Source organism: Clupea harengus, chromosome 8 (assembly GCF_900700415.2).
Source record: "Clupea harengus chromosome 8, Ch_v2.0.2, whole genome shotgun sequence".
NCBI classification, from domain to species: Eukaryota; Metazoa; Chordata; class Actinopteri; order Clupeiformes; family Clupeidae; genus Clupea; species Clupea harengus.
In genome coordinates, this window is record NC_045159.1 from 547,609 (window position 1) to 572,377 (window position 24,769).

Sequence of the window (24,769 nt, forward strand, 5' to 3'; positions counted from 1 at the left end):
ACATAATATACATGCCACTTTGGTAACGGTAGACTATTGTATTCGATCATGCACTAGCTGGTTGGGGTCAAGAGCTTTGAGATTGAGTTTGTCCTATGGGGAATCCATAAATATTATTTGAGCTGTTAAAGTGTCGTCTTAGCACTGTTAATGCTGCCAAGTAGAATTGGGCCGCCTGTTCGCTGACGTGTTGCTATAGATGGCACCTTATAGGGATTGAAGCAGAAACATAAAAGGGTCCTTCTGTGAGGACAAGCCAGATAGCCTGTTTGTCTTAGGGTGCGGTGGAGGGTGTGAATTCTGGTGTGAAAACGGCGGGAGGAGAGGCAGCCTTGCGAGTGTTGCAAAGCACCAGACATCATGGGCTGACACCAGAGGGATGGACGGACTGACTGTCAGGGGGATGGCTGTTTCCACTCCCTGTCCACCTTTCCCCACTCTCAGCTCATCCCTCTTAATCCCCAAACGCATGCACGCACCGCAGAACAGAGACGAGGCTGCAGCTGCCCTGCCACGCCACGGAGGACTGGGTGACGGGACCCTCCGGTCCGCTCTGGCCATTGGGCTGGCTTGCGTGGACTGACTATGACCAAACGTAATGGAGAAGAGGGGGATGACTGAGTTGAATGCATTCCCCAAGATAACTACACATGTCAGTCAAATCTAATCCACAGAGTTTCATGGATTAAATCTACATATTACATACATAAATACTGGGTATGCCTAATACTTTTCATATACAAAACAAAGTGCAGATTATAGATGGAGGAGTCTAGATGGATTGGATTAAATGTGCATGTAATGTTGGAATTGGTGCCATTAGTTGTTTTTCAACGGCATAACCGTCTAAAAGGTTGGCAGATCAGATTAAACATTATTGAGCCTTTTTGAAAGGGTGATGCCCTCTTGGTCAAGGGAATCTGCACATTGCCAGACTTGCATGTGGATTTGCCAACTTCATTTGAGTGTGGCTGTTTTGATTTAACTCCATAGTGTGTGTGTGAGTTCCTTCTTCCTAGTATTAGAGATTTTTTTTGTTAATTTAGTTGTAGGCTCATAGCCTGGCGTTACCAGACCAAATTCACTTCCTGAATAGGGTCTGGCCTTGCTCCATTGGGCGTTGTTTCTAGTCATTGCATCCTAATGGCCGTAGACTCTGGGTTACTTTTGAAACCATCGTTCCAACCATTAACCAATTGGCATTGACCACCATCTAATTGCTATACTTTCTACTTTTACATTAACAGTGCAAGCAAGTTGATATATTAGCCTTTTCCCAAACCCCACTGGCAGTAAGGCAACAATGTCTTTGCCCTCGACGAATACGTTTACACATTCTTAGATGTTTGCTAGCTTTGCTACTACTGTTTGTATCGCTTCGCCGAGCTTTAGTGTTGCCACAATTGTTGTAACTACGTTTCAAGCAAACGCTTCATTTCAGCGTCTTTGCACTTAGCCACCCCCACTGGTCGCTGATTGGTGGGCTCCTCTGAATAGCCCATCGTTTCATCTTGCGAACATCAGTTCCCGGACTATAATCATGGCAGAAACTGTGCTGGGACCAATAGGCGAGCAGAGCCAGGCTCTTTGCAGAAATAAAATTCTGAATATGCTGTCATGGACGGACATAGACAATAGTGACAATATGTGTCTGAGAATGCTCTTGAGTGCCCTTTGAAACTACAGCCAAACAGCTTTTGACAGACAATTACTGAAGTTGAATTTAACAGGCTTTTCACAAAGACATCACTGTCGGACAGACGGCACGATGACAGTTGGCAAGTGGTGGTTTGAGGGTTTGTAGCAGCAGCAGGGCTGGAAAAAACAGCAGTCTGAGCAGGTCATCAGCATTCTTGAGATCACTAACCCTCTTGATAGATTGTGTGTGTGTCTGTCTGTGTGTGTCTGTGTGTGTCTGTCTGTGTGTGTGTGTGTGTGTGTGTGTGTGTGTGTGTGTGTGTGTGTGTGTGTGTGTGTGTGTGTGTGTGTGTGTGTGTGTGTGTGTGTGTGTGTGTGTGTGTGTGTGTGTGTGGCGCATATTGTCTAGCCCCTTGGCTCTGACACAAGTGTCTTGTCCCGTATTTGTTCTGATTGATCGATTCTGTCCTCACTGCCCTAGTTTGTTCTGCAGGTATGCAAGGCAGCAAGTGTGGAAGGTGTGATTTTGTGTGTGTGGCTTTACTGAGAGAGAATGAGAGAAATGCCTACAGGCAGCAGTTGACCTCCTCTTTCCATACACTGCTTGAAGAAGACAGAAAATACGTCATTTTGGCTGACTCAGTGGGGAGGCAACCATTTTTCCCAGCCTCTGCTGTTTATTTTCAACTAGGCCATGATTTTAATTGATTGGTCCAAGAGGATCTGGCACACTTGCTTAGCTGAAATCACCTACACACTCGAAAATACAGGAAGTGAGAAGGGAGCTTTTTGTACCACGTCTCCTGTGTTCTACCCATATCCTCAAACATGTAGGTCCCTCTCTCTCTCTCTCTCTCTCCTCCCCCCACCCCTATTCTTTCTGCCTCAGATTTGTATGCACTTTTCAGCTCAATTACTGTATATGATTTGCTGAGTTCCTGTTCTGTCTTCAAAATGACTTCTGGTCATGCCGAAAGTTGTGAAAAGCCAGTCTAGTTGGAATACACAAACCCATTCCTCACCCGAGGACAAGAAAGCTGACTTCCCCAGTATTTTCCCTCTTCCACCACCACATTATCCCAATCCCAATCAATCACTCCCAGTCATTCAGTTCAGGAGACGAGCGTTAGTACCTACCAGTGTCGGGGTTAACATTATGCGATGTTCCTCTACATGAATTTGATGAGATCATCTGGCAAACTGTTTCACAGCTGCATCACTGATATTTGATCATCTGGTCCAATGGAAACACGTGACACACCGCTTCATCTAAGACCGTACAATTGCTATGACCGACATCAATTCTGGATCCCTCAGCTGAGACACACACAACAGTGTCACTGCATCTATCCGTGGTGCATCCATGTCACAAAAATGGGGAGGAGGTTGTTTTGGGTCGGGGGGGAGGAACTAGTCTTGTCTGGCAAAAAAAACTTTGGCCATTGTACTATCGCTCACGTGAAAACATTTTGGAATAGCTGCATGTCATTCTAGCCCACCACATTCTTCCCTCTTAGCAGAGTTCCCCCAGGAGTACGGCAGGAGTAGGCACTGATATTACAGACAGTCACTGGCATTAAGAACTCCAGTTGGTTTGACCTCATTTCTCATGAACTCGACCCCTAAACATCATGGATTTATTGAAGGGGAGGAAAATTATGCTTGCAGAATGAACTACATCTTGATTGTATGTTGCTCATATTTACATGTTTTTAAGCCTGTTTAACATTCTAAACTGCTTTTTTAGATTTAGTAGTTAGTGTGTCTGGAGAAAACACCCTACCAATATTTCAGACAGGAAAAAATACTTGGGTGTCCTTGAAAAGAAATTGGTGCTAGAAAAAATCAATGAAAGACCTAGATGCTGTGAGTACATTTTATAGAGCAGACTAGTCGAAAACACTTTATCATTTAGCGGTACTTAACATTTACATGGGGTGTTTTCTGGACAAGATTTTCTCTGTAAATCCTTTAAGTGTGATGGCAAGAGGATGGGTGGGTTGACTGTTGTGAACGCGAGGGAAGCTGGACTGAATTGATGTTGCCTGATGTGCTGCCAATGTATTATCTATCTGTTGGGGTTCATTTGTGTGGTCATGTGTGGTACAAATGGCAAGGATAGACATGATTCTCTGGTGACTAGATTTCATTTTGAATCAATGAAAGCGCACTCTAAAGACCACCAGCACATTGTTAACATTTCCCGCTTTACCACTTTCATCACTGCGCTACCCACACCTTTTATAGCCTCAAGGCAACTGTAAAATAGAAAAATGGAACCTAACATCTCTCTCGCTCTCTCTCCAAGCCTTCTCATTTCTTTCCCCTCGCTCTGTGCTTCCCTGCACGTGTAGTTCCACACACAGTTGCCACGTGTGTGTGTATGTCTTGTTCTGCTCTGTCTCACTCAGTTTCTGATTTTGTGTGGAAATGGCCCATGCCCTAAATGACTTGTTTTAGTTCAGTCAGTTATTTCCCCTCTCTACTGTGTCTCACTCATTTCCACATGGATCGCAACGCAGCGCTGATGTAAAAGGGGCATTTTTTAAGTACCACTGCTACTCCCATGTGACCTGCTCACTCACTGCCCATGCCAGTGTGGGGCAACACTGAACACTCAAACATCATCTGATTGGACTGTTTTTTTTTTTATTATTATTATTATTTGTAATGGGCCAACTTGTCAGATACATGCATATCATAACTCTTGATATTTTGTAGGACAATGCTAGAAATACACATTAAGTTGTAAATAAATCTTCAAATGCCAGTCACATTTCTTACACAAGATTTTCAAATGATTTGAATCATATATTAAACCATATATATGGCAAATTGATTTAGCCATCATCTGCTGAGAGTTGGGTAATTCTTCATGAAGGCTGGGATTGTTCCGGGTGATGGAGCTGAAATGAATGGTGATCCAGTGCTGGGTGGAGTCCTCTGTTCCTGCTATGGCAATGAAGGATGGCTGTTTACATCATGAATTAACTCACTTCTCACTAGCCATCCAAAGTCTGGTGCTGGGTCATTGATTGCCAAGGACTGCAGTAGCATCAGCTACAGTACAGTATAATGCGGTAGAGATGTCAATGTGGAGTAGGAGAGTTGGACAGGTTATTACTGATATGAGATCCATCCATAAGAAATACTGTCATTTCATAAAGAGCTGACCTTAGCACGGTCCCCTTTGGGTAAGAGGCAAGTCTCGCCACCTGGCCGTCGTTTTAGTAACCCCCCCCCCCAGGCAGCTATTTCAGGCAAATAAGATCAGACTTAAATGATCCGTAACTCCATATAGAATGGTCTGACAGACATTAAAAGTACATCATGTGAATCAGCTTTTATATCTGACACAAACAGTTTGAACAATTGCTTTCCCAAACAAGGCTAAAAAGACAGTGATTGGCTCTTTATAATACAGGGCAGCATTTCCGGTCACACATCCGTATCCATATTTAGCCTGACGGACTCTGGATGGACTCCCCATTCATTTCCCTGTCAGTGATTTCTCCTCCTTTGTAATGTCTCTGGTCAAAATGAGAAGAGTATTGCTGATCCAAGGCCATTTTACATGTTGCAGCATGCTCTCTGGTGTCCCCAAGTATCTGATTGTACCTCCACAGTTCTGAACAATCACTCTTCAGCTCCTCAGATCATCAATACAGTCCTTTAATCTATTGATTACCCACAAGTCAGTCTTGCCCTGGCTTCATTTAGTGTTTCAATAAGGGGTTACAAGCCTCCTATATTGAGTTAACCACTTGGACACAATAAGAATGTAAACCTAGGCCTATATGTTTTTGTGTGGGTTTGGCAGCTATTCCCATTATCTGGTATCTGGTATTACTCTTTTTTTGATGCTACAGTAATCATGTCTTGGACAGACCTCCAAAACTCGTTACTGATGGATTTGAAATGGCATTCTTCTCTGCCCACTCAGAAGGAGGGATGGAACCATTGTTCAAGGTTAAGTGTGTGGTTAATAAGATTCCGTTGTTTTCCACGGATAGTTCCTGTTTAGACCACGACAGACCATTGTTCCGGAAAGACTCAGCAGTGGGCGTTGTATCACAGTTGGTTGCATGGGTGCCGTGTCACCACAACAGTGTTTGGCTGTGCTGCTTTCAGTGAGAATACAGAACCGTCATTTTTTTTTGAACATTTCTCTCGGTTGGCTGATTTTTTTTTTTTCGCTTCCTGTCTCTCTGGTGATGGACCCGGGCTTGTTGCAAGTTTACTCAGCCATTGCCGTAAGCCTATAATAATAACAAGGCATGTTAATCCCGTAAGGTTGTATTTGGATGTGAGAACAGAAATATGGGAGTGGTCTTTCTTCCTGACGGCTGTAAGAATGTATGGTATCTGGTATTTAATAAAGTATCTGTGTCTTTTAGAAAAACTACATAGGATGTTGCCAACCCAACATTAAGTCTATGCTGACAGCCGGACTGCATTTTCCCTGCATTTTTTTTTTAATGGGCTTACTTTTAGATTGTATCAGTCACCTGAACCATCTGCTCAACCCAGCCAGCTTTGGCATCATTTGTAGGACATTGGAAATGCCAGGTGCCAGTGGAGTTAAGTGGGCAGCATGTCTCTGGAGGGGCAGGTCAATATCACAGGTGGCTGTTGCCAGGGACTGTTGGAGCTGACTCTCACCTTTCAGATTTCAACTTGTGACCTACATCATACTATTTTTAGTTGTTGTTGTTAATTGTTTATGAAAGGATCATTTATTGATAGATCTATAAGAGTAAGTACAGTCAAGCCAGCGCTTGTAGCATACACAGTCGGTGATGGACGGAACACACTTTAGATATTAAAGACTATTTTTATAGCAGCATAGAAATGCGTACTCAACCTGGAAAATGTAATGGGTGAACTTGGGGGGCATTGGTGTAAAGGAGAAACACACCTTTAGAACAAAATGTTTGCTGTCAGCGTACAGGCATTTCAGAAATAAAGGTGATTTGTAAAATCTTCTGCAGTGTCTTAAAATTGCAATCGTGAACTGTCTAGTGAAGAGTGGCTAAATTGTGGCTGTTTACCTATAGCAGTTTTCCCATCTTTTATTAAGGTGTTTGTTGCCATGGAAGCCCTTCAGTGAAAACAAAAGACATGTACAGGATCCCCCCTCCCCCACCACCTCACACACATAACACATAGCAACACATAGCAACACATTTATGCAGTGATAGGGATGTTTTATGTCTGCAAGGGTAACACAGTTGTCTGGGTTTCCAGCTGTAGTGTACTACAAACATATAAGCATCAATTAAGCTGTAACATCAGGTTTGACGCGGCGCAGGAGATCAACGACCGTAACGGGTCTTCTCACATAATTGGCCCTCCTAGTGATAAATCTTCCAAATGGGCAATCCTATATTTCCCCCTTTTAAAAACCCAATAGAGAATATTAGCCCTCTTGGTCCTCCTCCACTATTCTCCCAGCTCATGTCAGCTTGATGTATCATGCTCAGTGGAAGAAAAGAAAAGCCCTCCCCTGCTCATTTGGTCGTTAGGCCCTTTCTCTGTGCCCTTGAGCAACAAGACTGTCTCTCTGTTTATGACACACACTGGATAATGTTAGGTTACTTTCTAATTATTGTTATTCATATGTGGTTTTAAGTGAAATGGGCGCCTATTTCTCTTTTAAAAGTGTAATACTTTTGCACTTTTCCCCCTCACCAGGTTTCGAGGAGCTGGCTTTTAACTCCATCTACCCATGTGCTGATAAGAGTAGCCAGACCAGTGCAATAGACTGAATCCATCAAAAATAAGCCCCAATCTGAAGTGTGCACTAGTCTGTTGTGTCTGCTGTGTCCTCTTAATCTCATATGTATTCTCCACTGTATGAGCAGTGAGAGAATGGAACGAGGGGAGGACAGACCTTAATAGGGTTTAACACACACATCCTATTATGGTACCGCCCAGCACTGGTCAGCAATAGACATCTTTACGCCTGTGCAGCAAGCAATCCGGTTAGCCCCAATCATATTACTCCTAATCTGATCAGCAGTAAGAAAAGCTATTGCCCCTCATGCCCTTTTCTTCCTCCCCCCTTTTGCTCCCTAACCGGGAGAAAAGATATTTAACCTGCATACATTTTTGCCATCAGGATGAACAGAGAGAGAGGGTTTTTCAACAACCAGAGTTTTGTGTCCATCTTTATGCTACCAGTAACTCTGTGTCTCTGTGGTCGTGAGTGATCTGTCAGTTGGTTATTTGGCTGCCAGTCCAGTCCAGCCCAGCCAACACCACAGAATGGATGGTGATTGCAAAGCTCTGAGTGAAGCCTGTATTTCATTAATGGTTGATTTGTATTCCTCTATTCATTGCATTTGTGTTTTAATAGTGTGTGGTAAACAGGAAAGATTTCTATAGCGAAAAGGTTCAGGTCAGAGTGGGTTCATTCATATAAATATTGTATTGGTTCTGTCGAACGCAGAGTGTTTTGTTTGAGGCTGTGGGCTATTGGGCACAAAACATTGAGGATTTAAGAAGTGCTGATGGACTAAAACCCCACCTCTTCAGGGAGCCCTTGCTCTGTGCCCATGTCGTGGCTGGAACTCAGAACAGTGTCCTCTAGAATAGAGGTGACATTTACTTTCGCTTTTTCCCCCCTCTTTGGGAGACTTGTGTGTTTGAGGCTGCTATAAATAGCCAGGGTTCTTGCCGTGTTTTGCAGGCTAACTGAGAGGAAAGGGACATAGGTGCTCCTGAGCATCTGGGCTATGCTGGCAATGGCTGCCCTTGTTCATGCTCACGAGTGGATGCATACCGCTGCTAATTATGTGCTGTGGCATGACTGAAGAGGCCCTTCGCAACCCTGAATGCCCCTAATGGAACTTAACTCATTTCTCGTCTCGTCTCGTCTCGTCTGGGCTGTTGCTTGTAAACTTGTGTCCTAAAGGTGACCCATCATGTGGTTAATGTGCAACAATATAATTAAAGGTACAATATGTAGAATTAAATGGCATCCTAGTGGCGAGGCTGCAGATTGCAACCAACTGGCTACATCTCCCTTTCCAAGCATGTAGGAGAAACTACAATGGCCATCAGGTGTGTGTGTGTGTGTGTGTGTGTGTGTGTGTGTGTGTGTGAGAGAGCATGTCATGTGTAGGTGTTTTGGTGTGTCTGTCCTGGGCTACTGGAAACATGGCGGCACAACATGGCAGCCTGTGGGGAAGAGGACCTGCTCCCTATATGAAGGGTTAATTCTAAGATAACGAAAACAAAACGATATGTAGTTACACACAATCATGAAAACAACATAATCATGAATACTATATCCCTTTTCTGCTAATAAATCACCATAAATCCTCCTGCTCCTTTAATGGTACACAGTCAAGTCAGTCAGCCGTAAAAATCTGGTTGTGTTGTACAGACACGCAGTAGTGATTTCCTGTTGCCATGGGTAAGTTCTGGAGTAAGAGTCGCAGGGAAGGCCTGGTTCTGGTTGTTTGGAGTTCTGTCAGTCCTTAATGGCAAACATGGACAGATGTAGCAAATGGATGCATGTTTGTTATGTGGAACTTCACTGCATCACTGTCCAAGACTGTGGTTTCCACAGCTTCAGAACTCAAAGCAAATCTCTGCTCGTGTGTACTCTTAACGAACTGAAATGTCTTTTCGCAAGATTGTCTGGACTTTGTCTTCTCCCCAAGGCTAAACGGACCTATGCCCTAATTACAAGGCTCGATTTGTGTCAGGCCTCTCGCTCTCTCTCTCTGTGTGTGTTTGCTTGATGGATGGACTGGTTTTGTTGCCTGCAGATTTGCCTAACGTGAATTTCTTTTGTCAAAGGCGCCAAGTATTTAGGGGAGCTGAGAAGTTGACAGGAGGGGGATGAGCAAGCGAGCGAGGAGAGTGGGGCCTGGCGCCTGGCAGCAGATGGGATTCCTAGTGACCTTAATGCTGTGTGACTGCTCTCTGAGTGAGAGTGAGTGTAGGATTTGTCACCTGCAGCATTAGGCTGATGTCTGCTTCTGAGTAACACTGATAGATTTATTAGACTCCATTGCCTGTGTGTCTGATGTGGGCGACTGTGATTAGTCATCTGATATCACTATTGCGAACAGTTCAGGCCACTGAATATTTCAGTTCTTGGGAATATCAATTGGCAATTTAATTTTTTTTCTGTCTTGAGCATTCAGAAATGTTCAAGGTTACAAACAGTTCATAAAATTGTTCTCTTTTTTTGCATTTATTGAAAAGCAGAATAATCAGAAACCACCTCACCAAATTTTTATTTTATAGAGTGAGATTTAGTCCCAAAGCTTCCATTTTTGTATCCCTGAAAGTGCAGGTATTCGCCCTGACGTACCCCCCCCCCCCCCCCCCCCCAGTTACAGGAGGCAAACAGGACACCTCCAATCCTCCCCTAATCCCCTCCCCTCACGCTGCAGAAGGCCTGCGGGGTGGTGCCGCTCACCGGGTTAGCAGCCTCCCATAGAAGCGGGAGATTAGTGCTTTGATGAAGGCAGCCGTTAGATAAGCAGTGTGGTGGGTAGAGCGCTCTTGCCGAGTGCTGTCCATGTTGTGCGTGGGGGGGCCACCAGTTTGTGCCAGCTTAAAGCCTCCTTTCAGATACTGGCAGAAGGAGCCGAACACCAAACAGACAGACTGGCCGCGGCACACACACAGTGTTTGAGCCGGTAGGCCCAGCTGGATGGTGCAGGGAAGCGTGTCCCCAGACTTGTTCAGAAATGCGGGTGGAGCTGAGCTCTTGAGTGGTGTGTGTGTGTGTGTGTGTGTGTGTGTGTGTGTGTGTGTGTGTGTGTGTCTGTGTCTTTTTGCCTGTGTGTGTCTGTATATTTCTGTTTGTGTTTGTGTGTGTGTGTATGTGATATAGGCACGCAGGCTGCCTGTGAAGTGGATGGAGCACAACAACTGTCTGGTCTGGGCCGCCGTCTGGTTTGCACAGACTGCGCAGGAGATTTGATTTTTTTTCTCTTCCTCTCTTCCAACCTCACTATCCTATGAACCAGGGCTTACTAACCTTATTACCACAAGGTCGGCATAGCTGGAGATTTGTGATCAGCCAAGCAAAAGCTGTTCGGTTGCAGCTAATCAGTTGGAGGGTAACTGACACGAGACTATAAAGTGAGTGGCATCAGATGAGGTGCTGCCATGTTGAAATGAAAAACAAGGCTGTGTGTGTGTGTGTGTGTGTGTGGGGGGGGGGGGGGGAAGGGGGAAGGGGGAAGGAGGAAGGAGGAAGGAGAGAGAGAGAGAGAGAGAGAGAGAGAGAGAGAGAGAGAGAGAGAGAGAGAGAGAGAGAGAGAGAGAGAGAGAGAGAGAGAGTGTGAGTGTGTCACACACACACACACACACTGGTTGTAAAATCGTTCAGTAAGGGCATAAGGAATGGACAGTTTGGCTTTGAATATTTCCTGAGATTTTTGTTTCAGATGTTTTTGGAAATTGCATTGTGGCTTGCTCAATGTGTGTTCAGCCGCTCAGCACTTGTTTCATGCCCTTTTCAACAAAGTATTGTTTGTTAGATGCACAGGTCTGTTGATGCAGACAGCAGGTGAGGTGAATAATGTTTTAGCTGTGAGCATGAGCTCCTCTTTTGAGCCTCGAAAACCCCAGTCATTTGTCTGCAACTCAGTGTGGATGGATTTGTATTGTTTGCATTGAGAAAACAATAAACTTGTCATGGTTTGCTCAAATTAATGTCAGTAGTCACCCATGGAATCCTTATTTGTCACAATAGTGCAAAGTGTTGTATCTGGAGAGATATCAGTGATCAAAGAAGTGGGCCACCATCCACTTCCATTGTTTATAAGATCTATTCTGGAATGATCTACAACAACCTAGATGTCCTTTTGTTTTCTACAGAAACAAGGCTAAACTCCTGGCAAGAGGGTGTTTAGATGACAGATTTGGTTCAGCTCTCCCTTAACATTGGTTGTAAGCACGTCCTGTACCCAAGTCACGAAAAAAAAGAACCGTCCAACACTACTGACAAACATTTAGATTTCCCGCTCATCATTGCAGGAGCTGACTATGATTGACTATGGGCTTCTGTGTAAACTAGTAAATATTTCACATATTCAGGCTTGATGTTGAAGTGTTTTCAGGCAGTCCTGGGTTGCTGTTGGAACTCCGGCATTGTGTTACTTAGGGGATCTTAGGGGTCAGCTGGGCAGCTGTTGGTGTCAGCTGCCTCAACTTCCGAACAGATCTTGCTCTCCATTCTCCTCTAACGGTTTCCATGAAGCACTTTTCCAGGAATAGTGTGTCGGACTGCATGACCTTGTCCTCAAGCAATATGGCCCAGTACAAAGTTTCAGTTTTAAGGGTATGTGTGGCCGTATGTGAGGGGGTGCATATTCTGTGGCTGGGTGTGCTCATCTGTCGCTCATTTGTGCATTTGGTCCAGCCCAGATAAACAGGATTAGCGAATTAGGATTACACTTCTCTGACCTTCCCCAGATTGTGTGGCGTCTATGCCCCTTGGGTATCTAATGCTTTTTGTCCGTGTGCCATCTGAGGCCCAGTGGAATATGCCACCTTGGGTCTTTGAAATCAAGATTCACTCTGTCCTTTACACAGAAGAAGCTATTGATGGAACTGATGGATTGGATGTGTTGATGGAATAAATTGAGAAAAGTCATTATTTGTGTTGGGCTAGTTACTTTCACGATGATGGTGTGAAGGTCTAAGTAGTGTTGAATGATTCATAAAATAAAATAAAAACATATCCATGGTTTGATGCTTTTTTGCGTTGTCCTTAAGGCAGAATATGACATTTCATACGTGATTTAGTATCTAGCGATTACCTAAGGGAAAAGAATGTTGTGATTTGGGCATTGATGCCAACTCCCAAAGATGATCTCCTTTGCCATTTTACAAGGCAGTTAAAATGCCACACAGGAGAGCCATCAGCAGCACCCGTGTTTATATCCTTTGCTGAGTTATGATACAAAATGGCACACTAAGTAATATTGATTTCATTGCAGCACTCTTGTGCCTTTAAAACTGAGAGTAAAGGTAAACGTCCATGGTGATTTTGGTGTCCCAATGTTCTGCCAATTTGCTTCTTGTCTGAGAGAAATCGTATACAGTTGAAAACTGGGTTCCAATTGTCACCTAACCTTGCAGGTTAAATCGCTGTCTCTGTCTTGCTTGGAATTAATATGTTTTTTGAGCCATTGACTTGCTGGTTTGTGTTGAATTAGAGATAAACATAACAGGTTTCAGTTAGGTGTCATGGACCTGAATATGATGCAAAATCAAGCTTTTAGAACAGGGTGTGTCTTCACTCTATTTTTTTTTTCATGATTTTCAAACTATATTCTCATAATTGTGGCACACATTATATGCAGTATTGTGACCAAGTCCCAACAGTCTGGGAGCACAGGCCCCTTAAGTTTTTCCCTATGGACAAAAATCAGCCTCAGCGCTCGAAAAAAATTCAGGTCATCATCAAGGGAATGGCGAGCTGTTAGCGAGAGGACATCCTTCTTGGTATTATCCTTCCTTTGCAACCAGTTGGGATTGCTCTCAAAGCTGCTGTGCGTGATGTTTGGGGATCCTGTGAGCTAATGTTATCGGTCCACTCACTACCTCCAGTCACCACACACACACACAACACAATAACCCTCCTCTTAAAGCTTTCAAGTACATGTTTAACATCTGAGAGATTTCATTTCGTTCAGTCCGAATATAAAGTCAGCATTTTCACTATTTTGATTCTCACTTGTCGTGGGAGCTTTGTGTGTAGTTCAGTCAGGTCTCAGTAACAGCAGATGGGTGTTCTGAAAGCAGAAATATGTATGGCTTGGCAGGCAGATTTAGCAAGTCTGTGAGATTTCTACTGTACAGAACATCTTCTTTACTGTTGCACCTTTCTCACTGACGTGATGCGGATTAGGCAGAGTCATCTCCCCAACACCTTTATTTGAAAAGAACATGAATCGGGGTTACTGAATGTAATTGATTTGAGAATTGTGCTACTTATGAACAGTATAGAGTATTGTGCCATTGTACAACAGCAATCTACAACTATTTGATGCATTTGACTGCTGATGGTATGCTTAAAAAAAAGACAAGTTCTCTCTCTCTCAACTGAACATTGTTAATGAAAGCATCTGTTCATATGCATGGAAATACAACAGTGGCAATATATGTTACTATTCCACTATATATCCATGCCTTAGCAATTAGCCTATGGGTTCCTGCAATGTTCACACATTCCCCCCTCTAGCTAGAACTTGAGCTTTCCAAAGCTTCCATATTTAACATGCTGTAATTGCCTTTTTCTTTCATGTGTCTCACTGTCTTGCATGCAGTGAATTAGAATGTCCAGCCCCTTATGGACCCAAGCAGCGCTGGCCTTCCTTGAGGTTTTGTTCTGGAGATGGGAGCGAACACCGAGCGAACACAGCGGCTCACCATGAAAGCTGCATTAGTCTCAGTCTAATGAGTTCTCATGCCGCAGAAGCACCTAGAAATGAGGCTGAACAGTATGCGTGCAGAATAGTGTCCATGTCCTATGCAAGTTGCGTACAGAGTAGTACATGTCCTATGTAAGTTGGCTCCACCACAGGATTAAAAAAAAAAAAAAAAAAAAAAAAAAATTCAAAGAAGAGAATGTATGTACTCTGTTCAGGGATAATATAGTAAACTAATGACGAACTAATGAAAAAAATAGTGGTTTTAAGACATTTTCATCAACTTAAATCAAATAATTTACACAAACTTATAATGATTGGCAAAAAAATAATACAGATAAAATGAAAATAAAAAAGATTATTGTCATTGTCACCGTTTCAAGACGGCGGATGTTAGGGATGCACGATATTGAATTCTAGCCGATATCCGATATGCCGATATTTACAAGCTCATTTTGGCCGATTGCCGATACCGATATATACACCTCTGCTTTTTAATTATTGAAAAGTCTCTCCTGTACTAGAATGAATCTGTTATTATGATAGGGTATTGCTGTAGATACGGGACATTAAAAACTTGATTTGTATCATTTTAGAAATAGACATTCACTCATGAAACTATTGAAATGATTTCAAATATGGCAAATTTATTTATATTTTCACGTCACAATTTTCATACTTGAACAGTACCAACTTGAACAACTACACTCTGGAAATGCAACTTGGCTAACTTGGCAAGCTAACGTTGGTTAACTGACTTACAGTTTAACAGGGCTCTCAAGTGTCACGCATTGAGCGTGACAGTCACTCATTTCGGTCTTTAGTCACGCACTCCCGCCACACATCGTATTTCTCACGCTGAAAAAAAACTCTAGGCTATTTAATGTGCCGCAGCGCGCAAACATGACCTGGCCGCGCTGCCCTCACCATGGAGGAATCAAGCACTTCTCCCCGAATCCCCTGGGGTTCTGCCGTGAGGTGCCACTTATCAGCCAATCAAAAGAAAAAATGGGCTACACAATAGCCAATCCGAAAAATACATCTTTTGTATCTGGGTAAGATTTAATCCAGCAACCAATTAAAATAAAGCATCCTAGAATTGCGCGCGATTGATCTTCCGGAGCTCCAAGCATCAGTCTTCTACAAAGAGTAAGTCGTCTCCTATTTTAATGTTACAACACATTCACAATGGTTTGACACAAGCAATGACAACTTGACTGCAGTTAGAGAATATTTCCCAGATGATTAGCATCAGTTTTTAATGAGTGTTTGTAGCCAACACAGCCTGCCTTTACACTATAGCTTTGACTCCGAACTTCGTTAATAGGCTATAATAAATTCGAGTAGGCCTATTAAAAATATATATAGCCTATAATTCGAACGAATATTAGGCAGCCCTTAATATTCAATTATGTTATGGGCATTATTTTTGGTAAATGTGTTTGCTTGAACATTCTATTCAGATTCCGAGGTTTCTTCACGCCTGGTGAAGTTGTGAATCGCGAGCTCATTAGGCATACTAGCATGTTATAAATATCCTGGCCATGGATGCATTAATCATTGCATCTGTCTTTCAAAGGTGTCAGGTAAAAAACAAATAAGCATCCTGTCCTTTGCCCAAAGAGGAAAGCCCACTAAAAAGGCCAGATTAGGCCCAGAGAAGGTTGTAAACACATTAGAGGAGGAGATGGTGGAAGAGGAAGAGACAGTACAGGTTGAAGAGGAAGAGACAGTACAGGTGGAGGAGGTAGAGACAGTGCAGGTGGAGGAGACGGTGGAAGAGATGGTGGAAGAAACAGTGGAGGAGATGGCTAGAACAAAAGAGAGAAAAGTCCGGGGGGGCGGGGCTGGTCTGTGGGCATACGGCAGGGGCGGGGCGGGCGGAATGGGGGTGGGCCGGGGGCGTGGTCGGGGGCGTGGTCGGGGGGGGGGGATATGTCACTCTTGCCTGTCTTCAAAACTTGAGAGCCCTGAGTTTAATAACATCCCTTCTAGGATTTCTAGACTAATCTATGTAAGGTTATTGCCAAGTTAGCTATATAAATTCCATATATGCAAAAGTAAGCCATGTACAGATAGCGTGGGCTCATGACATAATGTTTCACATCCCGTCAAATGAGATCACCAGCGAAGTTGATGGTCACGTAGCATGCAAGCTAACCAGCTAGTGTTGTCTAGCTAACTAGCAACTTATTAACTTCTATTAGCGTGCGACAGGTAATGTTGCAAAGCGTTTCACGCGGGTGGTCTGCATCTATGCATGCAACCTACGTTACGGCCAAGCTGTCGTCTCCTCTTCCATCTCCTGAAAAGTTTCCTGACAAATAGCATGTCAACATCCTCTGATACTATGAAGTACTGCCACACAGCCGACGTGTTGAATTACGTTGTTGGCGCTCATAGTAACCAAAACATTTGCTTCACGTGCGCATAATTTGAACGTCACTTTATCGGCCAGGTACATCGGCAGAAATGTTCATATCTGCAGATGCCTATAATTACGTTTTGAAGCTTTTATCTGCAGATACCGATATCGTGCATCCCTAGCGGATGTCCTATCCAGTCAAAGCAACGGGTGTCACTTCCAAAATTCAGTGCACAGTGTGCAGCTATAGCCAACAACCTTAAAATGGCAGCGTGTCAGCACCTACACTCTCTAACTAATGGAAGATCGTTTAAGTGATCAGGAGGAAACGTGTAAACGAGTCCTGTATGGGACTAATTCAAATTTAATAGTGAAATTGGTAAAAAATGGAAAACTATTATAACCTTGCTCTGTAAATTGATTCTGTAAAGAGTAAGTTTATGTACTCTGTTTATTGCCCGGTGCAACATTATGACAGAGGTTGAAACGGCAGTGATGGTGAAACGGCAGTGTTATCTCTAATAAACCTGGGAGGGCCAAACCGTGTGCAGATATTCATGCCTCTCCCAACAATGGCCGCCATTGTGATGCTGGATTGGCCCTGTGGCAGGCAGGGCGCGGCCAGGCACGGCTCTCCGACTCGGTCTGTCTGACCGGTCAGGTCCTGGGAGAAGGCAGCCCAGCGGAGCGAGCCGTGCTGGCCTGCATTTGCGTCCAGCCATTGTCCTTCTGCTGCCCTGGCACTAATTACCTACAGTGCTCCTCACAGGAAGTGTCACAGTGTTCCACTCAATGCCGCGCTGATGTTCATAGCCACTGAGGCATTCTGTCACACCCCTCCCCCTCTCCCCCTGTATTCTTTTCATTTTGTTAGCCAGTCTGTCGCATTACAGAAGCTTTGAAATAAAAGAAGAAAGAAGGAATAGAGGAAGTGGACCTTTCCCCCCCCCCACTTCTCTTTTCTCCTTATTTACTAGCGCAGTCATCCAGTCAACCACGTCTAACAATCCACCGTTCAAGGTTTTGCAGGGTGTTGACATCCTCACCTTTTTGAAAACGTTTTCTTATTGGTTCAGGCGTTTCATTTCAGCCCCTGAAGCTATGGTTTGTTGCAGCTTGTTCCAACTGAACCTTGGCAAACAGGCCTTTGTTGTTCTCCTGCGTCGCATTCGCCTGGTTTCAGCCCACGATTACATGAACCACGTGGGACACTTGAAGGAAATGGGCTCATCTTTAATGGGTGTCACAGTGAATGATGCAACCTTTATCTAGTGGATGGCATGGGGCGACTGTGCTTCCGAAAGTCATCAGTGTGACTCAGTTGTTTTGTGTTTTGGGCGCTTGACAGGTAACACCTTACACACACACACACACACACACACACACACACACACACACACACGACAGCAGTGTCTACACTAAGCAGTCTGGGTGTGTTTTGACAGTAATTCAGCTGGCTAGAAATGGCTTTTTTCTGCTACAGAGACTCATTTTTTTTCTCTCCATGCAGCTCTTGATGACTTTGTGGCTGAAATGGAATGGGAAAGAAGAAACATGAGATATGACAACACATTTCTAAATGTCAGGGTCTTTCTCTCTACTTTCTCTGTCTCAACAGTCCCCCCCCCCCTTTCTCGCCTTCGTTCTCTTTTCCGTTTCTCAGCATTCTTGCCTGTCATTGCAGATGGCTGGGAAAAGAAGTAAAAAGTTCTCAGAAAGGGCCTGAACTTTGAGACGTATAATATATATATATTTTTTTAAGTGCTATTGTTTTTACTTTGCATATACGAGTGCTACATGTGCATGTATTTGCATTTCTGATTATTATTTTAGACGGCATGATGCTTCAACTTCAGCAAGAAGTAGTAGAACAGAAGGCGCTGCTGGCGTTAGACAGCAGAAACAGTTTTAGAATCTTTCAAGTTGTCATTTTGTGAGAGACTTGGCAATCATGTTATTATGAGGCACGGTTTTCATCAAGAAGTCCCTGTCTTTTTTTTTTTTTTTTTTAGGAGGCGGGGGGGGCTGCTCTCTATCGATTTCTATGAGCACTCTCAAAATCAGTCTTTTGTCTGTCGTCTGCCACATGGACTCTGACTCACTCGGGTATTTCCTTGGATTCTGACATGGAAAACAGATTCCTCTCTAAGCGTTTTAAGAAGGGAGGAATCCATGTATTCCCTCCCAAGTCTATTTTTCTGGAAGTCTCCTTCATCCCTAAGTGAAACCATTCATGGCAGGCAATACTGACAAATAAGTCTTCATGTCCAGTGTCTGAAGGATTTGTTTCTTCCCTTCTCTGTTTGGCTTAATATTTGAATGGTGTCATCTGAGTCACACTGCTGTTTAAAAATATATATATATATATATATATATATATATATTTTTAACGATTTTAAGAGCGCACCAAGCGAGCTCTATTTTCACTTCAGGCTTTTAACCTGTCATAAGCCAGCAGCATATGTAATTTGACTGTTGTGCTGCATGGCACAACAGGGGAATAGTGACAGATATTGTTGTGATGATGTGAGCAGAATGGAGGTAGAGAGAGTGTGTGTGTGTGTGTGTGTGTGTGTGTGTGTGTGCGCGGGGGTGCATGCGTGTTTGTGCGTGCGCGTGCAGGCGTGTTTGTGCGTGCGCGTGCAGGCGTGTTTGTGCATGTTTCTTTGTGCCTCTGCATGCATGTCGGGGACAGAGTTTTCAGGGGGGGGCACCTGCTTGTCATCTTTTGACTGCTCCTCATGCAATTCCCACTGGCTTTTGTAAACGCCCCCGGCCCCCACCCCCCCACCCTGCTGTGCCTGCGCTCACATCCCTCACCCAGCCCCTGAGAAGAAAGCTCCTGATGGGAATATTAGATCATGCAAAAAGGGCGAGAACACCGACAGCTGTGATTTGGGAGGGGACTGGAGGCGAGAGAAGCGGTCAGCTTTCACAGGCTGCGCCCCCAATGCCCCCAATGCCCCTCACTCTAAAAGCATACAGCCAACCTCAGGGCCCTTTCCTGTTTACGCTTGTTTGTCAGGTTTAAAAAACAATAAACATCTTTTTTTTATTTGTATTCATTTTTTTCAAGCTTTACTGTTAATGTATTGTGCACGTTTAAATCCCTGCCTTCCTTTTGGTCTCCTTCGATTCTTTGTTTTCACTCTGTACACATGCATACAATCAGCATTGGCTCTGCCTTTGAAAAAGTGCCGGGTGCAGACACGTCGTCTCCTGCCACTCTTGCTATGGTCCTCGCTTTGCACTGAACGGCCTTCTGTGCCATTGTGGGATCCTCCCTATAGACAAACTTCCAGGCATCCCCTGTGTCAGGCTCCATTTGTACTCTGTCTCTGTGTGTGTGTGTGTGTGTGTACAGAATGAGGGCTTTATGAACAGCGAACAAAACTGACAAAACGAGTGTGTTCATTAAGGGAACAGGAGCCTGCTGGAGCTCTGTGAGTCTCCATACCTTTCTTTCACAGTCTGAAGCTCGAACATCTGCCAACTTGAGTCGTTACTGAATCACCGACAAAACATCTTTTGTCTGTCTGTCCACTAGGATTATATGATTTGAGTCATTTTCACTTTAAAAGTAAAGGCAAGTGAAAGTAATGATTTTCCTTTTCTTTTGGATGGGAGTGGGAGAAACGGAAGGAGGGGGAGTTTTTCCAGGAATTTGGCGCATTATCATGACATGCCGTGTTTATGGCTAAGCCCCCCCCCCCCCCCCCCCCTGCTGGGTCTCACAGTTTATCAATCCACTCATGAAGGACACGGTCAGGTGAAGGATTTTGGCAAGCTTTGCTTTGCTGAAACATTTCTTCCAAGGTCATTTTCCTCCCGGTACCACACACAGACACCCTGTACCACTCATTTGTGCAAGTGAAGCTGAAACACAGTGATGTGTGAAAAGACATCATCCCTTATGCAAGACTGTTATGCCGATATACTGCAATCCTTTGTACATGCATAGCTAGGTCCTCATGGTATTTCCCTTAATGAAACACTTCAGTACACTGGAGCTGTAGTTTCTCCTCCCCTGTTGCTGAATGCTCATGGGGAGGTTGATGGCTCCCACACAAAGTTGGACTGAGGGTCTATCTTGCATTGGATCTCAAATCTCTTCATTCTGCGTTCCTGAGAAAAGAGTGTAGTGTTTCTCCCCACTGATATCTTGATAGAAATACAAAAAGGAGTTTGTAAATGTCTGTGATCATGGCAAGCATATCGGTGTAAATCTGTAAAACAATACAAACAGGCCCCCCAGATGAAAACAATACACATGGCAAACATCTAAATCAGGTTTAGACATGAAAAACAGAAACAGATGGAATGTTGGCATGGACTGAGTAGTCTAGATTCTGCATTGTGTAATTTCTCATTTTGTCTTTGGTCAGAGAAGCCTTGTTTTGAACCTCTCTCTCTCTCTCTCTCCTCTCTCTCTCTCCTCTCTCTGTTTCAGGTCAGTGGGACGTGTCTGAACACATGTGTCGGTTATGAATCTTGGGTGGAGCGCCTTGCAGGTCGACGTCCATAGCCTCCAGGAGCCCGGCCCTTTTGGCCTCCTCTTCAGCGCGGGGTGGGTGGGGCGGAGGGGCCGGGGGCGCCCTCTGGTGGCCGGGTGAAACTTTCTTCACCACCGCCACCGTGCCGCAGAGCAGAAGAGTCGCCCTTGCAAAAACTATGTCCCCTGCCCACCCCAGTCCCCCGACCCTCTGCCATGGTGACATGAGACCCTGCGACGTCAAGAAGCCCGATATCAAACCACCCTTTTGGTCTTTCTCTTCAAAGGCAGAAGCAGCAGCAGAAGAGTGCGTTGCTGGCGTAGCCGCCGCTGCGCTCGTGTGAACAGACTAGAGGTGGTCACAGGGGGTGATGATGCTGACGTGCAGCAGGGTGCGGCGGCTCTACCGTCAGCTTACGCTGCAGACCAGCCTCCTCCTGCTCTTCCTCTTCTGCATGGTCAGCGTCCTGGTGTCCGCCTACTTCCTGTACGGGGTGAAGCGGGAGCTGGAGCCCGCGGCGGGGCTAGCAGACGGCCCAGAGCAAGGTACCGCCGATTGGGATGACCTGCGTGCAGTCACCCCGTCCGCCTCTTCGCGGGTACTGCCTGCCCGGACTGCCAGGCCCTCGGACACGTCGCGCACAGACCCTATGGTGCTTGTGTTCGTGGAGAGCCTCTACTCGCAGCTGGGGCAGGAAATTGTGGCCATCCTAGAGTCAGCCCGCTTCCGCTATCAGACTGAGATTGCGCCGGGCAAGGGCGACATGCCCACGCTAACGGACAAGAACCGGGGGCGCTTCACATTAGTCATCTACGAGAACATCCTGAAGTATGTCAACCTGGACGCCTGGAACAGAGAGCTGCTGGACAAGTACTGTGTGGAGTACGGAGTGGGCATCATTGGCTTCTTCAAGGTGAGTGGAGTACAGTCGCAATCACACACACTAATGATGAGGCTTTTTTTAGTCGGCTGCATCACCGCTAAAGCAGAGAAAAATGAGTTTGGTCTGTAATCTGGAATCCCATGTTTGCCCAACGATCATCACACCAACGAGGTAATAGCAAGGCCATCAACCTTAAAGGCGTTTCCTTCCAATTAATACAGAGACAAATAAATGTATTATTTTAAAAGTACCTGAAATAAGTTCAATGTTCAGGTATGTATATCTGTCATAGCAGGATGGCATGAACACCCACCCTATCATTAATTCATATGCTAAAGATATGCCATTAATTGTGGGTTTAAGGGAGGAGATGGACCCCTTGGGAGAAAGTCCACTGTAAACAAAACTAGATATGGAATTCCATCCAAGGACATGTAGTACACGTCCACTCGTTCATATGTGCATATAGAGAGAACTGGAGTATTTTTTCTTCTTAACAAGCTTTTAAATTCCAAGGACAAGGAGTCATAGTGGAATATGTAATAGCTACAATTTCTTGAACTACTACTATCTGTGGATAAACTGGAGGAGCAAGTTCAAGTATTTCTAACACAGGAGAGTTGCATGTTTTTAGTGTTGGTGAATGTTTTTCATACTTGCTAGTGGTGTTATGACAAGTAGCGGTCTAATACAACACTTATTCATAAATAACAAACCTTTCTTTTCTGTGTGCAATACGTAGTGTTACACGGTCAGTCATGAATATTTGTTCTTAGTTTGCTGTGTTTGCCAGTGTGAGCTCCTAGGCCTAGGCTTTACTGTTTGCTTACTCATGCAGGATCCATTTGGATGGTTGGAGTGTGATTTGGGTAAAAAAAAATGTTTTTTATGTGTAAGTATATAGTGTATACTGCAATGCTATCCTAGTTGTCTTAAGCTTAATTTATGGTCGGCCTTTTATGCAGGCACGCAAGACACGTAAGAGCCCCTTGCGTTCTTGTGAGCCCCCTCCGAGCACCTCTTGCGTGCGTCTCCCAAATTTTGTAACTGTCCGACAAGGCTACGCAAGCCGCAGGGCTGAGATTGGTTTAAACCCATTGCTGTTTATCTTGTGGGCAGTAGCATGCTAACATTAGATAGCTGGCTCAGACACCCTGCAAAATCCCCTCAGATGTAGTTTTCAGTTACAATAACGGGGTTTTACATTGCACATTGTGTCTATTTCTCGGTAACTTTTAAAAAATCTAAGCAAAAATAAGTCAAACAACTTTTCTTCGCTCTTTACCTTGTGGGTAGTAGCATGCTAACATTAGATAGCTGGCTCAGACACCTCGCAAATCCCCTCAGACGTATTTTACTATAAACGTTCACAAGTTCGTCGATACAACTGCATGACCATGCAGTAACGCACGCAGTCGTAGAAGCATATTTCAGCCTTTACTCTCTTCTCCAAAAGTCATTGCCTTGTGAAAAGGCTTTGTGTTAGGATGGGGAGGGGTTAACAGCCCCCCTCAGCATATGCATGGTTCAAGCCCCCCCCCCCCCCCCCAATTGATACCTTTCTTACTACAATGACAAGGTCATTAATGTTAGATGGTCATCGATTTGTTCATATAAAAGAGTTATTTAAGGGCCTTTATGCCTGTAGCATACCCAAGACCTTAGAGAATCACCTCAAGTGACCAAAACAGTTAGTCACCGTGGTTACATATTATTGTACCGGAGCTTGTGCAGAATCAAAGAAATAAATGTGACTTTGGGACCAATTTTCAACTATTATGTCAGAACCACAAAAGTGCCTCAATCCAGTCCTGGCCACCTGGGGGTTAAGTTTCTCTGAGTTTCATTATTTCCTCTATGTCTATGAAAAACACATTTGTGAATAACAGTCATTGGCTTGTGTTGTGGCGTGCATTGTGCTGGGTAACAATCATGACAATGTTGCCATCAGTACGTGAATGCTCCTTTTGATCTTCTCTGATTGCGTTCTATTAAGCACCCTCCTGCTGACCTCACTGGCCCGTCCAGAGGATGATTAATCAACCTAATCTGCCCGCTTCCTTCCTGAATTTTTTTTGTCTTCATAGCGGTGCATTCACCTCTCCCCTGCCTTCTCTGGCTACTTCTGGTCTGTAATCAGCTCGGGGGGGGGGGGTTGGAGGGGCGTGCTAAGCCTCTCCTGTCCAGGGTCGTGCACTCTGTTCTAGCCTAGGGTCAGCGGAGGGCAGGTCTGTTTCAAATCAGTACTGCGTGATTCAGTCAGAGGTATGGTAATCACTGGTGGCTACAGCGGGTCAGGAGCTGATGAGTCTCAGTGGGACTCTCCTGCCTAGAGATGTGAGGGTGCGCACAGGCGGGGTGAGCGGAGTGTGGCTGTGCTCTCATGCACTGCAAGACTTCTGAAGGGAATGCAAGCTTATCCGTTCTTCCTCACCAACCGTTAGCCAAGGGGTTGTTTGGTAGCTTTTTTGGCCATTGCTTTACATTGCAGGGTGGAGAAAATCAGAAGCAGTTTTGCAGTTTTTTTTTTCTTTGCGTAGTAATACATTACATTGTTTTAAAAACTAGTGTATTCATAGTTTTCAGTCACGTGACTACAATAGGTAGCTGACGGGCAAAAAGAACAGCGAAACAGCGTTAAACAGTGGACAACTTCGAGCAGTGCCGCCTACTCAACTACGATCGCAATCAACCACAGACCATACCACTATAGCCAGACAGAGATATTTAGAAAAAAATAAAATGTTTGATCCATTTACTGCACCTGCTGACATTTTTATTTCTTTAACCTCGACGAAGTCCCTGCCAGAGCTCCAGTGTGGAGATATTTACATATATCTAATAGAAAATCCGTCCCCCTACACATCTCAAAAACTGAAAGCCTACAAAAGCACAGATAGTAATTTAATGCTCAGAAGTGGATGGGTTCACAACGCTGTCGTCTGGAAGGTGAAAACAATGCTTGGAATGGAATGCTTTTCTT

The 24,769-nt window shown here is 44.5% G+C and overlaps 1 protein-coding gene across 3 annotated transcripts in view; it reads left to right on the forward strand.

The window, feature by feature from the left end:
- ndst1b (N-deacetylase/N-sulfotransferase (heparan glucosaminyl) 1b) overlaps positions 1–24,769 on the forward strand; it is a 61,030-nt gene that overhangs the window by 15,924 nt on the left and 20,337 nt on the right. For all 3 annotated transcript variants that reach the window (XM_031571362.2, XM_012832523.3, XM_031571363.2), the window contains exon 3: positions 20,861–21,816. In XM_031571362.2, the coding sequence (XP_031427222.1) occupies positions 21,274–21,816 (543 nt within the window). In that variant the 5' untranslated portion in view covers positions 20,861–21,273. The remainder of the gene's footprint in view (positions 1–20,860; positions 21,817–24,769) is intronic.